At 37.4% G+C, this 18,774-nt stretch overlaps 1 protein-coding gene across 1 annotated transcript; it reads right to left on the bottom strand.

Moving 5' to 3' along the window:
• Window positions 1-536: 536 nt before the first annotated feature.
• On the bottom strand, window positions 537-15,888 carry LOC140670835 (uncharacterized). The gene is given in 5 exon segments (XM_072901624.1): window positions 537-889; window positions 6,609-8,021; window positions 11,212-11,380; window positions 14,496-14,865; window positions 15,878-15,888. Coding segments are annotated over 5 exon segments (2,316 nt in total).
• Between the last annotated feature and the right edge of the window lie 2,886 nt (window positions 15,889-18,774).

Here is an 18,774-nt window from a genome sequence, read left to right as displayed (position 1 = left end):
TGTCTAACGAACGATAGTATAAGTTGAATCGATATTGACAATTGAAATCATTAGGATAATATTAATAACTTCAAATTCGTATATATATTTAAATAAATTTTATATATGCATCATTATTACTGTTGACTTTAATAAAGGGTGGATCTATTCTGATGCTTCTATTTGGCTTCTTAGGCAAGTTTTAATTAAATTAAAGTTCAAGAATATTTGTTTTAATAAGGAAAAGAATTGTTATTATTTCGCATTGCTTTTTATCGGATTCTTGCCTCATAAGTTATCGTTTGCAAGTATAGTCCATTATATTCTATATGATAATCTACTTCTACTGTTATTCTTTAATATTTTATAATATAATTGATAATGTAATATTAAATATTTAAGTAAAATTAATAAGAGCGTGATTATATAAGTAATAAAGCAAATAATAATAATAAAGAGATAATTATTCTTATGCAATTTTAGGCTGTGATTATTAAGTTATATAAGAAATTAAATTTTTGGATTCGAAAAAATGACGGGACGTCACACCTCCCTCCCTATTTGAGAACGAATTCCGATGTTTTCGTAGGAATTTGTTCTATGCCTTGCAATTGATTCCTTAGATTTATATAAAATTGAGAATCGAAGTCAGTTATATTTACGGTTGTTGATGTGTCAGGATCACTGTTTCGGGCAACTGCAGGTGGCTGTTGGGTTACAGGGTCCTCTATTGAATTATGTGGCGCGGATGAGGGTGTTGGTGTATCGTTGCCGTCTTCATGGTTTTTATGTCTGTCGACTGGCCCACGAGCGAGGTGTAGCAGTAGGTGTGTGAGTGAGCTCCTTAGGGCTCCGATCAGATGTACACTGCGTCCATAGACTGTATGAAGAGCGTACCCGTTGTTACGTCCTGAGCGTTCGTGAGTGAAGTGCGGTTACGGTGGTTGGTGTACGCGGATCGCGGTGGCCGAGCGGTAAACCTGTCACGATCAGCGTAGCGGTGCACCGGAAACTAGAGGTCGGGACGTAATGGATAATAGGGAGGATGTGAAGTGAGTAGACAATGAGTACAGATTGTTTACTAATTTTTATGTATTTATCATTATTTTATATTAAACATATATGTACAGTTATATTATATTTTTCAAGACGATTAGACAACTAATTCACGGACGGTTATCGGGAGGCGAATTGATAGGTGCTTCAGCGGACGACAAGATGCATACTCGCCCGAAGAAAGCCTGGGAGGAAATGATCCTCGGTTGCGTAATCCCGAAGTCTATCAACGGCGGGGGCACGGGCCACGGACGGTATTCGATGGGTGGTAAGGGCCTATGTGAGGAAGCGACGACCCCGCTACTGGATGCCGGTGGAATGACGGCGTCGTGTAGGTGGTCAGGGGTTGATGACTCCGATGTATGGGTTCCCGGTGGAGGGTAAGTGAAATACCCGACGGATGCTGGGCTCTAACTACCTGGTGGCGACGCAACTGTTCAGACCGTCAGGTAGGAGCCGCCTTGGTATAGTGACCGGATGAGGCGCTTCAATTGGTGAGCACGCCCTGCTCGACGTGACCGACCCATGACGCAGCTAAGAAGGTAAGCGAAATCATAATCAACGCCATAATTGAATACGCGGAGAGGTATAGACTGGGGTTAGCAATAGTAACGCGAGTGATGAAAAGGGAAAAAGAAAAAGAAAAGAGAAAAAAAAAACATATGCGTTAAAGTAAATTGCTAAACGAGTTGACTTTATCTTATCTGACGGGTTGCGGGGACAGGGTGAGCCTTAATGAGTTTATTTTAATTTAATATTTATTCTATATTTTAGATCAAGAAGAGCGATCGGAGGAATTGTGAGAGACGCCCTGAGAGAGGCGCGGTTCGTGGACTGAGAGGAGGCAGATCGCCCTGACAGAGGCGCGCTGCACGCTAGGAGGCGGAATGCCCTGAAGAGGCGCTCCTCGGAGAAGAGAGTCGTTCGCCCTGAGAGAGGCGTGCGACGTAGATAGGGGTAGTCCGGCTCTGAAGGAGGCGCACTACGAAGGATGAAGGCAGAGCCGCCCTGGAAGAGGCGCACTGCTAGAAGGAACGTAGAATCGCTCTGAAAGAGGCACACTACGTAGGAAGGATGTAGGTCGCCCTGGAGGAGGCGCCCTACGGTGTAGGTAAGAATGGTTATCGCTCTCTGTCTAATGACACTCCCTATGAAGACGTCCGAATAAAATATTAATCTCTTCGATTATAAGTTACAGATATCTGAGGCTCTGGGTATGTCAAGGCGGACGTCGCGGACTTTGCCACTGGTGAGCGGATAAGGAAAAAGAAAAGGAAAAAAAAGAAAGAAAGAAAGAAAAAAAATAAAAGGAGAAGCTATAAGGAATACAAGAACGCCCTGGAGGAGGCGCGCGTCGCCGCAGGATGAAAGAGAGAGCCCGACGTAGGCTTGAAGGAAGGATGACCTCGTCAGATAAGTAGCACTAATTTGCCCGATAATTTCAATATTAAAATTAGAATAGAAAGCTTGTCTTTATATTTACAGGTATGGACTCGAGAGGTTAACGGAGAGAAGAATTGACACCGAAAAGATGACCGACGCCCGGAATGGACAGGGGCCGCGAACTGACACAAGTATGTATATTTCGAGTAATTACACGTAGACAATATGATTAATGATTACACGAATATATCTTAATAATTACGACTACGTACTCACTTCACTAAATTGTTATGTGTTACAGGAACCACTGGGGAACACACTGTCACGCGGGTGTACACGAAAATGTGGATCTACAATATTAGTATTACAACATTAGTTAATAGAACCTTCCTTTGACTATGATTTCGCGCGCAGACTGGTTCCGGACGCGTAAACGATATTATAGATAGGCGGCATTAATAATTGCTTGGAGAGGAAAAGATATAACACTTATATAGTTGATAGGAATAATTTACTGCGAGTGAAAATTAAGATAAAATGTCTTTAAGAGTGATAGATAGAAATCGATATGTATTGTGAGCGCCGTGGATATCGAAAAAGAGAAAGGAAGTATAATAGTGACAGTGGATACAATTGATCAAGAATAAATTTATGCGACGGTAAACGTAAGAAACTGAAGGCTAATTAATAGTGTTCGCGATATGCTAGTCTCGAAGTCTCTCTGAGTTAATGATTTCGTGTGAATAATACCGAGTAATGAGCTAGAAAACACTGATTCGAAGATATAATATTAATTACACCGTGCGAAAATTTGCGAGAGCGTATGTATGATCGAATGTTATAAGGATAAAAGATTATTAAGTCGTATGAATGACCGTCTGTACGTACAGTGAATTTACTGGGTACTGTATGAATCGAGTATTGACTGCTGATCGAATACTGATTATGCGAAAACTGAATGGTCGAAACGAACCGTACAAACAGATTTTACTGTCGGGCGAAAGCCGAATACTCAATATGATCCGAACTGTCTAATGATCTGAACTGTCTGGGCGAGAACTGAATACTCTGTATGTTGAGCACACGGTGCTCCCGTTTATATACCCGTGGTCGCTGAGGGCTCCCACCTTCTGAATTATAGCGCGCGCAACGTGGTCCGATCCCGGTCATGCTTGTTTGTCACGGGTATCACGCGCCGGGCAATAGTAAGCGGTCACGGTGTTTGTCTGAAATTTTCACGTGATCCGGCGGTTCCTGAATGTTCTAGAAGCTTCGGGACTAGCATTATAATATAATATCTATATCGTTATTTCTAGATATACCGCAATTATTACTAGCGTTACGATAACTTATCTGATTAATTACTTATCGCCGCATTGTATTATAGCGTTGTACTTAAATAATCGTAGAGATACGAGAGCATTTCGCTAATTAACTTATTAATTAACAATTATCTATGATGTCGCATAATGTTATTCGTGGATTACAAGGTGTAAATTAGTCTACAGACGTTAAACTCGCTATTATATAACTATATGTATGTATGTATATCATTATAACTAGTAGTAAAAGGTTTATATATTTATATATATATATATATATATATATATATATAAGTAATAATGGTATAAATGCACATGTAATATGCCATGATATATTTACAATGAATGGATGAGGAGTGTGTAAGTGTGTATAAATGCATAAATTTAAGACAAGTTTATATTGTGAGAGGTTGAGTGTGTAATTTAAATGATACGCATGGAATATGTATGAATTAGCTATAAGATCCGAGACTATTGCGTTACCATGTATATGATACATTGATTATGTGTATGTTAATATATGAATATGACTGTAATAAGTTTATAATAGGTTTATTGAGAGTGCTTCGTTTGTGCGTACTAATGCGTCACTATGTATATAAATTATTTATAGAGTGTGTGTATTTGCGTGTTACTGGGTGGATAATATGTCTATAATAGTCAGGTACTGATTAAACATTGTGTAGACGATAAGTTTATAACGCGCGTACTTTTGTATCACCGGGTATATTAGGTAACTATTGTTATATAATTTTATGGTGTGTTTGTTAAGGAGCGTGTATCTATGTAATTATTTCTGGGTGTTCGTTATGCGTTTATACTTGGTTTATGTAGTGTATGATGTGTGTATTATCGTATCACCGTATATATAGTTATGGCCATTTTGTTTATTATACATATGTATATTGTAATTATCATTCATCCTCAATAAAATGATAAAGAAGTTTTGGGAATATTATCACGTTCAAGTTATTTCAGACACCTTGTATAAGTAAGAGTTAATTAAGTAATTGTATATATTTGAGTGTGACTATTTAACTTTAGTTATCTTCCAGAGCTTTATTCGTTTTAAACTCTTTATAGGATATTTATATTGTTTTCACTATAATATGTATATATATATATATTTATCTTGTGTAGTTCATTTTAATTATTATTGGTTTTACTTGATCACTTAAATATTGTCTGAGCCTCGAGGAGTTCTTGTCAGGTCATTATAATTTGCCTTTAAAACATCTGTGGATCATGATTTCTGCAGCGAGTCGCATATATATATATATATATATGTATATGTGCATGCACCAAGTTATCTCCATGGTTGATATATGAAATAATTATAAATGATAGCTGACCGGATTTTTATTGGCAAACCAAATTGGATTCATGGTAAGGAATTATTATGCAGATGATGGGTTTGATCGAATCTTTTATTGTTGTTAAAATTTGAATTTACTGAAATCACTGCGCTGTGGTGGAGTATGAGTAAAATTGACAAGTTATTATATTTGGGTGATAGAATCATTAGATATGTACGTTATTGTGGTATTAATTCGGCTTTGGGATATAAAACTGCATTTAATAGTGAAGGCATAATTATATATTGGAGGTGCGGATTAAAATAAATGAATTATTAAAATTGAAAGTATGAGGTGTTTCTGGAGTAAAATGGGTCTATAACAATGTGCGCTTAACTTTTTATTGCGGGACTGTAGCCCTATAAGTTGCTACTTTTTTTGGTTCTTTATGAGTCGAGGCGCCAGGAAATATTTAATTAAGGTCACTGGGCGGGTTTTATATGTGATGTTTAAACCATTAAAAATTGGGTGTTTTTCGATGTTGCGACAGCTTTTGATATATTGAGAAAAGTGATTTAGATTGTGCATAGGAAGTTGCAATTGCACATACGAGTTACTTGGCTTGCTCAGTTTTAATAATTAATGAAAGTTCATATACAGGGTGTCTCGAAAGTACCGATCGGAGTTTATTATATGAAGCTTATGGAATTTAACCAAATGAATCGGTCGGTTGTTAAACACTATTTTATACTGATGTTTGGATAATATGACAATGTTAGTTTATATACCGGGTGTCAATTTATTAAGGTGAACATGTATCGGGAGTTGTATTTCCGCTTATTCGCAGTTACGATCTCTTTCCTTGCGTGATTTTTACTTGTTATATAGATTTACTTTATATTTTTGTTATACCGGGTGGTGGTTAATTCTCGACGCGTGTGTCTATGGTGATGTGTACGTGTATGTTTGTGTTTAGTAAGAGTGATGACGACGAGGTGGAGTGAACATTGGTTTATATTATGGCTATTACTTAATTTACGTTATTCTATCGACGCGTACTTAATATTATGTTTCCTTTTTATTTTTCAGGTACTGCGACTAGAGTGACAGAATTAAATGGGTAATTATAATAAAATTAAGATGTTCGACCGACTTGGTCGTTTCTCTTCCCTTTTTCAGGTGTTGAGGAGGCGGACCAGAAGGTGATATACCGGGTGGCCGGTAAATAGGTAAGAATTTTCATTGGACAACTAATTAATTATTTTCCTTCATTTTTAGGTAGGTGATAGGGGAGAACCAGTGATGGGGATAAAACAAGAAAAGAGAAGAAAAAGAAGAGAAAGAGAGAAAAAAGAAGGATGTTCTAGCCGGAAACATAATAAAAGGTATTTATCGGCTTAATCTATTTTTGATAACAACTATATATATATATATATATATATATATATATAAAAAGAAAAAAGAAAATAAAAGAATTTTATAGGTGCTTAACGCTTACTATGTCTACCTAACAGGTGACGTATGGAGTCAACGGACGGCGACTGGTGTCAAGCGGAGGCGCTGGACGTGACACCGTGGATCGTGATATCGATGATGAGTTTTATTAATCGGATTATCATTAATATTCCAACAATTCCAGCGGTTGCAGAGCCAAAATTTAGGTATCCTTTCCACACACGGGAGACGGTACTTTCGACTATTTTGTTGAGTGATTCTTCATCCAGTAAATTATACATGGAGAGATTGTCAGGATTTATGGAATGTCCGGTCAATCCTCTAGCGACTGCATTCAACAAGGCTGGTTTTTCCGCAGGGAACATGATATGACCCCTTAGTTTTTCTATATTTACTTCGGAATAGATTCCGCTGATAGCCAATGGTCCAGGCGTCAAGTATTCCCATGACAAGGATGCTATTGGTCGTAATTGCTGTGGAGGTAACTGTCGTACCTGAGGTTTCGGAGTGAATTGAACCCATGTGTTTTCAATTCGATAAAGAGTGGGTAGTTCGTAACTACATTCTTTTTCATTACCAATTTTAGTAATGATTCTTGATTTCGGGGTGAGAAAGTATGAACTATTGCGTACTGTGACGGGTAGTTCTGTGTAACATTCTTCAGTCTTCCTCACTGTAACGTCGACTGGAATACATTTGATTATTTGAACGGCTTCTCCGGTAGTGACAGCCATGTATCCAGGTCCTTTCATGAGTCGATAAGCGAATTCATCGGGTTGAAGAATAGCAAAAGACAAAGCGTTTGTTATAACTTGTCTTTCTAGTTCACATTTTTGCTGCATGACGTTGTAATATAAAGACGTCATCTGGTGTCGTATGTGTTTTTCCACGTATATGAACTTGAAGTTCATAAATGTGAAAACATCCAGATTGTAGATTGGGATAGTACCTCGACTAGTGAATGTATCTCTCTTTTTAGTTTCTAGAATAAAAAGTTACGGATGCTCCGTACGAAGAAGAGTGTATCCACACAGTGGTTGTTCCTTGGTTTTCGTAAGAGCGAAAGTAATATTTCCAGTCGTTAAACTATAGATAACTGCAGACATTGATTCATTAATATTGGTTATCATTTTGGTTGCTGGACCCTTGTAAAGGACGTCATATTGATTGAAGTTGCAGGATGACGTAGGCATGGGTTTCCAGTACGTGTATCCGTCGTCGGAGTCGAGACAGAAGGTGTCAGCGAGTGTGCAGATTTTTCCAGATCTTAGTCGTATTTTTCCTGAGTTTAATTTTACAGGTACATACGAAGATTTGAGAGTAATCTGGACGACGGCTTGGACTACAACGTCGTCCCAGGTTCCATAGAGATCAGAGTATTGAGTTCCTTTGCAGGCTCCGTCGTTTTGTATCCGGCCGGCCATGGTAAGACTGTGATACGAAGTTTGGTTGACTTTTAAGCCTGTGAGGAGAATTCCTGCTCCCAGGGTTAGAGTTCCGTCTTGAAACATCCGTAAGCATTGAGTGTATCCTGTTTTGTGCACATAATCTGCTCTGTCACGTGCAGTGACCCATTGTTATCATCTATCTAAGTGTCAATAACAGAGTTGCGTTCTATTTAGGTTTTTGGGTAATTTGTCTAAATCGGCTATACCCAAGGCACCGCCGAGAGCAGAATTAATGAGTTCTACGAACTAATAAATCAGGGGATTTTTTTTACTGATCTGGAATTATGATAATTGAAGCTTGAATTAAAAACTCTTTAATAATGTTGTCTAAATTGTAAATAATATTTTCTTTATTTTCTTCTATAAATTGGATTAGGGTCTCTAATATAACTTCAGGGTCCACAAAGGTGTCTTGTTGAATTTCAGTGTCAGTTGTTTGAGGTCTCATTTATTTTTAATTTATTTGGAGCTAATTAAAAGAGATAGGAATAAGATTTATATGTCTTTTGCATGCAGGGGTTGAGAATATTATAGATATTTGAATTTTAAAATTTAACGAGTAATGATTTTTTGACACCCGGTATATAAGAGATGTGTATATAGTGGCTTTAAAGTAAGATATCGTCTCTATTATTCAGTAGTGGGTATTAGGTATTATCTTAACTTGTTAATAAGAAATTTGAAAATTCTTATTATTAATTTATTTAATTAACTATTATATAATAAAATTCTTATTATTAATTTATTTAATTAACTATATTATAGGGAGTGATTTGGAGAATCGAGATTGGGGACAGATTATCGTCAGTTCGAGTCTATTACAATGGAATTGGTCCGGCCTTCCTAGGATGGACCAGTAAAAATAAGATGGCTGACGTCTTATAAACATAATAAATGGAAGTATTTCGGAACATATTAGGGGTAAGTTTACGAAATTTTGCCTATAAGGTCATCAGGAAATATTGCATAAAATAGACGTTTCAAATTATATTTTGCAGGTGCAAAAACTGTAATCTATTGAATAGTAAAATTCTAAAGTTGTCTCAATTTAGTTGAAATTTTGTATAAATCTTAGTTTAATAGTAGTAAGGGTATTTAAGGGTATTTGGAATCCTTAAGTCAAAAAATAAAAAATTAAAAAATGGTGGCTAAAATGTGTAAAATAGGCTAAAAAGCATATCCTCGAAGTTTTGGGCAAATTAGAAATTTTGTTAATTATTTATTTATTTTGCTATGAATTTTTATGTTTTTTATTGTTTTATTAAATACTATTGTTAATTGATCATAAGGAAGAATTTTGTTGGAAATTATTAATTTACAGAATAGGATAAATGAGAGAAATTTCTAATATCGTATCCCCAATAGATCTTATGTTGTTCAATTTTACAAGTAATTTGTTAATTAACTTATGTTGGAAAATAATATTTGTAATTGTACGGGAGTCTAATTATAATGACTTGACTAAATTTTATATGAAAAAGATAAATTGTTGTTTGAAAAAATATTTTTTTTTTTTTTTATAAATTTAAATCTAAAAGGTCGTTTTCAAAAAGTTAATATATATGTGTTAATGGGTATATAGAGTTTTAATTTTTATGTCCTAGTTCCTCAGGTCGTAATCAATTGGTGGACCAAATTTGGTCCCTTAATGCAAAATGGTATAAGAATGGTAACTCTAGGAAGTTATATAGTTTATGGCTTATGGAGGAACATATGGCCTAAGACGTGTCAGAAATATTTATTATTTTAACAAAGAAATCGGCGGTTATTTATGGATCTTCGGATAAGGAGGTAAGGTATGTGATTAATAGTTTCATATGGAATATAAATTTTGTTGTTTAAGCAATTATTGTTGCCTGTACTAATGAATTACATGAGAACAGGTTAACTATATTAATTGTTGTTAGCAGGAATTTATTATGATTTTTTTTATTGATAAAATTAATATTTTATTTAGTAAGATTTACAACTAATAAGAAAATGATAAATTTTATAATAAATATATAAAATTTATGTACGTATAGGTATGTTCGCAATTGAGTCTAGGGGGAAAAAGAAAGAATATTACTAGATCGAGTATGAATATAAAAGTATAATGAATATTTGTGATCATTATGTTATTTATTGTTCTGGGGGAAGACAAAATTGATTTAATATGAATTGTTAATGAAATTGATGCAAATTAATTTATGAGTTTTGGACAAATTATATCTATATAGTAACAAATATAAGAGAATCAATTATTTCATTTGTATGGGAGATTTTATGGTACATGAATACTTTGAATTGATTTCTTATTTTATAATAAAGCAATTATTATTATTAATATTATTATTATTTAATGATTAAGTATATATGTACTAAATAAAATATATGTCTTTGCAGATTTTATATTAAGTAGGAAGGTGTCATACAAAATAAATGAATTCACACTGGAATATGGTTCATTGGAGGCCGGCGATATTTATTTATTTCAAAGTCACCGTCTCCGATGGAAGAGGGAAGAGGGAAATGGATGGTATAAGAAGGATGCTCCTTAATTTATTATATCATTATTTATTAAGATAAGTATCATGAATCTTCCTTTTTATTATATTTTATTAGTTTATTTCCTTATTATAATTAGAAAAATCAATAATTAATAATTTAATATTAATTTTATTGATAAGAATAAAATTTATTGTTTCATATACGTACTTATACGTTTGTCTTAAAAATTTGAATAATATTTTATTTATCTTAAAGGTCTTATATGAAATTATTATCGTTAATAAAAAATTTTATAAAATATATATATATATTTATTTTGTTTTATGGGTTATATATATATATATATATATATATATATATATTTAGGAACTAAGGGTGGAACAGTTTATTATATGAGCAGTAATATAAATGTATTTGTTGTAAAAGTATTACTATTATTATGTTTTATTTATTATATTTTCTTTATATATTTTTAACAAAATTTTACGTGTTATTCGAAAATAATATTATAAAATGATATTGATAATACTTTAATATAGTGAAAGCAGTTGGTTATATTATTTGAGTGATATTCAATATTGAATATGATAAATAAATAATAAGGATGTATAAAATGTAGTGTGTGCGTGTGTGTTTGAAATTATGACTTACCTTTATTAATGCTTCTGGCTTTGCTGATTTTCCTGGGCTTTCTTCGTACACTGGTCGTCGTGGATCTCCCTCAGGGATGTCACTAGCAGGGGTTGTGGCAGGACACAGCTCGATTTCAACCAACGGGCCAACCAATAAATTCGAAAGTTCTTCGCGAGATGGGAACTTCGACCGAGTCAGATGTATGAAGTTGGTCGAAGAGTTCTACGACAATTCTTTGATTGTCTGGTACGCTAACTGGATTGTCTTTTATGTCTTTTTCTACTTGGCCGAGGCCGTTATCACTAGTCCAAATCTGTCTCTGTCATCGTAAAGCGGCACGTAATTGTCTATGTCGCTTGCCGGCGCGACGGGAACCAGGCATTTACTATAAATTATAATCAACATTTTATTTTAATTTGAGAAATTATTATTCATTATAGGCTGACAATCTGGATCAAGCGACATTCAAACAGCTCATCGACTAAGTCTCAGCTCTGCTCGAACTAACACGAGAGGCACGTCACTCTCCCAGGCACGGGTCTCGCTAACGCTCAAGATTCAGACGTACGTTAAATATTTAATCAATATTAAATTACTTATAGTAAATACTGGTTGAGGGTGTAGGATCAGTATTTTGAAGTAATAAACTTGTGAATATCGTTAAATAAGCAACTATCTATTTTAAAAGCTTGAAAATTTTACAGAGATTGCGAGTATAGTAATGATTGATTACAATTTAAAAGTAAAAGGTACAACCGCACTGTACCAAAAATTGGAAATTAATTAATAAAGTAGTAATTCTAAATTATAAAGTAGAGTGAGTCGCAGCTCTAAATTATAATATAAGACGAGTCGCGAAGACGAGAAAATAAAGTATTATTAAAGATCTATCTTGACGACACAAAGTAGCTGACGAACTAAGTTAAAATTGATTTTAGGACGCAGTGAATAAAGACTCGGAGACGACTTTCTTATTGCGATGGTTTAACAACTGCTGAATTTCGACTGACTTCGTCCGCAAGATCGACTGACTTCTATCGGTCCGTCCCCACTGCAGGGTCGGCTCCCTCCAGGCATTCGATGGACCCAAGATTTCCCGGGCTAGCTACTTCGTCCGGATGGAGATGGATTTTTGGATCCTGGTGAGGGAATTCTCCGCCTTCGAAGACGTCAGAAGCGGCAAGTTCTTTATAATCTTAATAGGTTCGATGAAAATTTCAAAGTTTATAAGTTAGTATCTAGCAGTAAATTTCAAAAGCGAGTTGTTATAATATTTAGCTTCGTTGAATCTCTGCGTTGATAGATAAGAATAATATTTGGTTTCATCGAGTCTTTCTCGCAGTCATCCAATTATTGATTTTTTGATACGTGAATGAGAGACTCTTTGTCTTATAAAATAATTTCGTACTCTTATATTATAATTCATTTTACAGCAAGAGAGGCTTATTAATTAACTATAATAAAAGTTAATATTCATTCTTGTAAGTATTATATTTCATCATTAATTATTTTCTTTTCACTTATTAATTACATTTTATATTTGGATTTCTTTTAATTTCCTATCTTGTTGTATCACATATTTCTTATTGACATTTTACTTTTATTACAGCATTTATATGGAAGAGGTTATTATTATAATTCAATTATCACAATTTGTTACTATCATACATTTATGAATTTATGACTTTCTCTTGGCTCCTTATATTTTTACTTTAGCATAGGAGTCCGGTTCTTTTCCTATATATATATATATGTGTGTGTGTACAGTAATGCTTGTCATATTATGCTTCCAAATTGTTAATTCTTTATTGGCTACACTGAGAAAAGAGTCTTCCATGTAGATTTACATTTTATTATGGAATTAATATGAGAAAAAGAGATTAAGGCAGGTCCAACCCTTTTTCTTTTTTTTTTTTTTTTTTTTACGTTTGTTTTTGTACGTTTTTACGTTGTTACGTCTGTCTGTGTACAACCCCTATTTAACAGGGTATACCCACTAAAACCAGACGGTGGTCCTCTCGGCGGTTGGCGGGTGGGCCCTGGGATCGCGTTAGCATTCAACCAGGACCCACCCCCGCCTTTCTCCCCCAGATGGTCGAGGGAGATTCCTGCCTTTTGGTGCGTCACTGAGAAAAACTTCAGTGACGCATCAACGACAGCGTTGCGGGACCACCACGCCGCCTTCCCTGGGGCCAAGGTGCAATGGGGAGTGAGTGTTCCCGCACCCATTCCTCCTTGACCCCTGGGGGGAAGTGAGATATAACTCTCACTTCCCCCCTTTAATGACCGGATGTTCAGGTCTGGGTTGGGGCGAGGGGGGTCCAAGGACCCCCCGAGTTCACTGCCCCGTGGGGGAGAGGGCGGAAGGACTACGTCTTACCCCTTCCTACTCCCCCACAACCCCCTCAACTGTGAGGGGGTTTTTCCTCTGGGCAGGGACACACCTCATCCACCTCCATAATGGAGGCGTCCTCAACCATCCCTGGGGAGGGGGGGTATTAAAGCAACATCCCCCCACTTTCCGCACCAGGGGCCTTCACCGCATCCGGGGCCACCCTCACCGGGGGAGACTCCTTCTCCGCACCCGGTGGGGGACCTCCTCTCCTCTTCCTCCTCCCCCTCTCCTCCAATACAGGAGTAGAGCACTCGACGCCCCCGCCGAGGGCGTGGTTATAGAGAACACCCAGATCTGCGCATAATGCGCATCTGGGTGTTCCCCGACACCCCCATCCGAGGTGTTCGGGCACGCCGCACCAGTAGCACCGGTCGCCCCGGAACACCTCGGATCTGCAGGCAGCACCGATGTGCCCCCCTTGAGGCAAATAAAGCACCTCAAGGGGGCACCGGTGCCGCGCCCTCTTCCCTTCTTCCTCCCCTCACCAGGAAAGGAAGGCTGGTCCGAAGGTCCCTTATCCCTTTTAACGGAAGGGGATCCCTTCGGGACCAGCTCTTCCCTCTTTTTCCCCCCACTTCCTTTACCAGTACCACCGCAGATGGGTGACGCGGTCGCCCCTTCATTAGAGGTGGAGGGAGGACAGGTCCAACCGTTTTTTTTTTTTTTTTTTTTTACGTCTGGAAATGCGTTACGCATCCCCCGAGGAGCGGGAACTCCCCGGGGGTATGTGGGACTCCCCCCTATTTAACGAGGTATACCCACTAAAACCAGACGGTGGTCCTCTCGGCGGTTGGAGGGTGGGCCCTGGAGTCGCTTTCGCATTCTACCAGGCCCACCTCCGCCTTTCTGCCCCAGATGGTTGGGAGAGATTCCTTTTGATGCGTCACTGAGAGAAACCTCAGTGGCCGACGCCCCCTCTTTTCTTTTTCTCCTCTTTTCCAAGAGGGGAAGAAGACCGACCCGGAGACCCCTTTCCCCTTTTAACGGGAGGGGACTTCCCCGTGATCGGTTTCTCTCCTTCACTCCTTCCTCCGCCCACCTTCGCCGTCACCATAGCCCAAGAGGGCTGCACGACGACCCCTTTTCTAGAGGCGGAGAAAGGTGGGCGATGACTTGCCCCAAGTGCTAGGTGAAGACCGTCAAGCCCTTCGGTCAGGGCGGTCTTCACCTCGTCCCTAACAAGGCTGCGGAGGAATTCCGCATCCACACAGGGGTGCAGAGCCTCCGCAGCCTTGGGGGTCTCCAAGTTGGTCTGGAGACCCACTTCCGCGATTTTGGGGCAAGCAGGTACAACCTGCACCCCCACCTTCCTTACTGATACCTCCACTTGCGTGGAGGCGTCAGAGTGGGGGGCCACATGTTGCGACTGTGGTCCCCCTTCTCCGTTTGAGTGGAGTCGTCTCGGGCCTCTACACGCGCGAGGGCTCGAATATACTCCATCTCAATAGACTGCACCCGGAGGAGCCGGCCGACGTCACCGAACATGGTGTCAAAAACACTCCTCAACGCGTCAACCAGCCTCTCCCGATCGTCCTCATCTTTTGTCCAGGTCTCTGTATTCCGCACCCCCTTGTAGGACTTATATGTTCTATCAAGGATGCAAAGGAGGAACTTGGACACCTTCCAGACGATCGCTGGTTCTCCCGCAGGCCTCGTCGGCAAACCCCTGGGTGGCCCTTCGCGTGATGACGACAAGGGGGGAACAGGGACAATATCCCCTCCCCCGCCGGCCCGCAGCATCCGAAACTGCAGAATTTTTATTCCGCGGCTTTCCCATCCATATTAAGACTCGCTCTTAGCACCCCTCCGGGTTGGAGCCACCCGCTCGGGGGTTGTGGGTCCAAAGACCCGATAACCACACCGGGGTCTCCTTCGGGGTGAGCTCCCACCACGGCAAGGTGGCGAGTTGTCGGGGGGGGGGCAGGTCCAACCCTTTTTAACTCTGTCCAACTTTTTTAACTATAAGTGTGCATTCCCCTTGAGGTATGTTCTACTAAATAATTTTTTTTTTTTTTTAGATTTTTTTTCAATATAATAATTTAAGAAAATGCAAGATTTATAATTGATAAAGCGATTTTTAGTATGATTTGGTATTGACATTCTAATATAATGATTTTAAAGGTATTATTGTTACGATCGCATAATTTATTTATTGGATTTTAGCGATTCTGATATTATAGTAACATATATTCCTATATATTTTAATAGAGAAAATTTCAACTCTTATTTGGAAAATCAATATATATATAGAAGTCTAATGGTTGCAATTATATGATTTCCTTTACTGATAAGGGTCAGCATTATCTTGTTAACACTATGTAAGCAAGCAATATCTAATTTAATAGCTATATAATATTTTGCTTAATTAAATATTTTATTAAGCTGAATTTGAGATATATACGTATGAGATATATCTCATACCTTGTGTTCATATTTCTAGCGGTACGTTTATATTTTGAAAAATTTAATTTGAAATTTTTGGCGAGACGTTACAATATACGAGTTTGACTATGGTGATATCTGTGTTACACCACGCGCAGATTATTTCACGGAAGTGTTCGCCGGAGATCAAGTGGTGTGCCACTATCCACTCATATTGATCTTGATATCGTGGTTGGTAAATGTGATAACACTGAGTACAGTAAGCAAATCCTAACGCGATGTGTCTCTACGCAAAAGATGTATAGCACCGCGCGGTTGAAAGTATTTGACATGGGTCGAAGCTAGGTTGTATTGTTGTGCTAAATTGTAGCCCAGTAGTATGGTTTCTTGAGCTCATTCTATAAAAAGAGAAAAGAATAGTGCAAAAAAGGTCGATAGCTATTTAATTGGTTTTACGAAATATCCACTTATATGAATTAATGTATTGTCTTCTGTATAAATTTGTTCTTCTAAACGAGTCGAGTATGACAAGTATGCATCGTTACACAGAGAGCATTGTCTCAATGTTCTTAGCGTAACTAGAGGTATTTTACATATTTTACATATTATTAGTTTGTAGCTTTTTGTAATTACAAGATAATGACAATGACAGAATTTATGAAACCATCTATAGAATTCAGACAGCAGGGAGGAGTAACAGGTTGCGCAGATTAAGTATCTGCGTTTGGTATGGATATATCCGGTGGCTTTAACGCACCATGTAATGTGTAATCGTTGTTGTACTCGTGAGAAGGCGGGTGAAGTTTTGTATAAAGGATCTATTGTTGGTCGTTGGCGAGGCCAACACATCTGAAACCAAAAAGTCATTCTTAACATTTTATCCTGGTTCAATATCAGCTATCTTCAATTTATTTGCGTGAACAACTCTTGATGAGTTTTTAAATAAAATTTTGACGTTATTGTTAGGCAATATTTCAAGTACTTCAAAGGGTCCAATATATTGATCAGAAAATTTTCCTTTAGCTGGTTCTTTCAATAAGAATATGTGATCTCCTTGTTTAAATTCTTGTACGTGAATACGTTTATCGTAGTAGTGCTTGCTTTTGTTTTTGGATTGAATTAAATTTTACCGTGCTTTTTCTTGCGTGTCGCGCAATCGATTAAATATTCAGTATATGTAGGGTCTATATTTTTTTCCACTATAGTGTTAGATGAAGATAATCGTGCTATTCTTCCAAAAATTAATTCAAAAGAGGAGAATTTAGTGCTTTCATGTATGCTCGTATTGTATGAAAACATTGCTAGGACAAGATGATCATCCAAATTTGAGTCTTTGTTAATTTGTGTTTTTAGATATTCTGTTAGGACGTGATGAGACCTTTCTATTGATCCGTTAGACTGAGGATGATACGCGGTAGTATGATATTGTTTGATTTTAAACTTTTTCGCTAAGTTTCTCATTAAGGCCGTTAAGAAATTAGATCTTTGATCGGTTAAAATGGCTTGTGGGGCACCGTAAACACATATGAAATTCTTAGTAAAGACGTCGGCGATTGTTAATGATGTGGCTTCTTTTAATGGTACTGCAACTGAATATTTTGTTAGTAAATCTTGCATAGTAAGAATGTAAACGTTTCCGTTATCAGATATGGGTAATGGACCTACAATGTCCATTGATATTTTATCGAAAGCCGATCCGGGAGTGTCGGTGATTACCATAGGCTGTTTAGTTTTTATTCTAGTTAATTTTTTTAATTGACAGGTTCGGCAATTCCGAATAAAAATTTGAATATCTTTTTTCATTTCAGTAATAGAAGGTTCGCAATCGATTGTAGGTTTTAGTTATTCCTTTATGTTCACCTTTTGCTGAATCGTGGAATTCACGAATAAAAGCTGATCTGTCTTCTATATTTAGTGTCTGAATAAGATCCTTGCATATAGTTACGCGAATATTAATGTCATTTACATGTTTAATTAATTGTTTTTCTACATAAGCCCAAGTGATATTATCGAAAAAGTTAGTTTTTTTAATTGAGATAAACTCTAATTGTAATTCATTTAAAACGTCTATTAATGATTTAATATAATTTTTAATGTTGTCTGGCTCTATTAACGTACGATGATTGAGTTTTAATGGTAAGAATATTAAGGTCTTAGAGTGTAATGTATTTATTTTTGCTCTTTCGTAAGTTACATCTTTGTAGGTAGGAGATTAGATTCTTGTAGCTCTCTTGCACCGTTATCAAGGGGTTCACCGTTCAGAGTTATAAAGATTACGTAATTATCATTATGCCTTAAGCATCTCCAATTGTTTTTTCATTAAAGGCGCGATAATCGATGACCATTCGCCATCTTTTATTTCCAGAGGAATCGGGTTTCTTAGGGATGATCCATACTGGTGAATTATAAGGTGAGAGTGAATATTCTATCATATCATCTTTTAGTAATTTAGTAACTTGCTTGTCTATTTCTTCTTTATGTATAGGAGGAAAGCGATATTGCTTGGTGTGGATCGGAAAGTCATCCGTGGTATAAATAGAATGATGGGTTACATGAGTGGTTCCCAATTTATCATTAGGCAAATGGAATCTGTCTAAATTATTATAAACCAGTGTTTGAAGATTATTCCTTTCTTCTTTATTTAAAGGTTCCAACCTTAGGAGCTTTAGGGTAAGTTCCGCACTCTCTGGCGGTGTTTAAAAAATAATCTCGTCTAACTGAGACGAATTTTGAATTGAGGGATGGCTCGTGCTCGTCTGATGCCCTCGGGAATCAACAACACTGTAAATATCTCCATGAGACGTAGGAAAATCATCTTCGTCTTCCTCAGAAGATGAAGAGGATTTGTAAGAAGAATCAGGATCAGAGACACAACGAACTGTGGCCTTGGATAACCCTCGGGTTCCGTCGGCACCACAAGAGGAATATGGATTCTT

Source organism: Anoplolepis gracilipes, chromosome 11 (genome assembly GCF_047496725.1).
Source record: "Anoplolepis gracilipes chromosome 11, ASM4749672v1, whole genome shotgun sequence".
In the NCBI taxonomy this organism is placed as follows: domain Eukaryota; kingdom Metazoa; phylum Arthropoda; class Insecta; order Hymenoptera; family Formicidae; genus Anoplolepis; species Anoplolepis gracilipes.
This window is presented reverse-complemented; position numbering and strand designations above follow the sequence as displayed.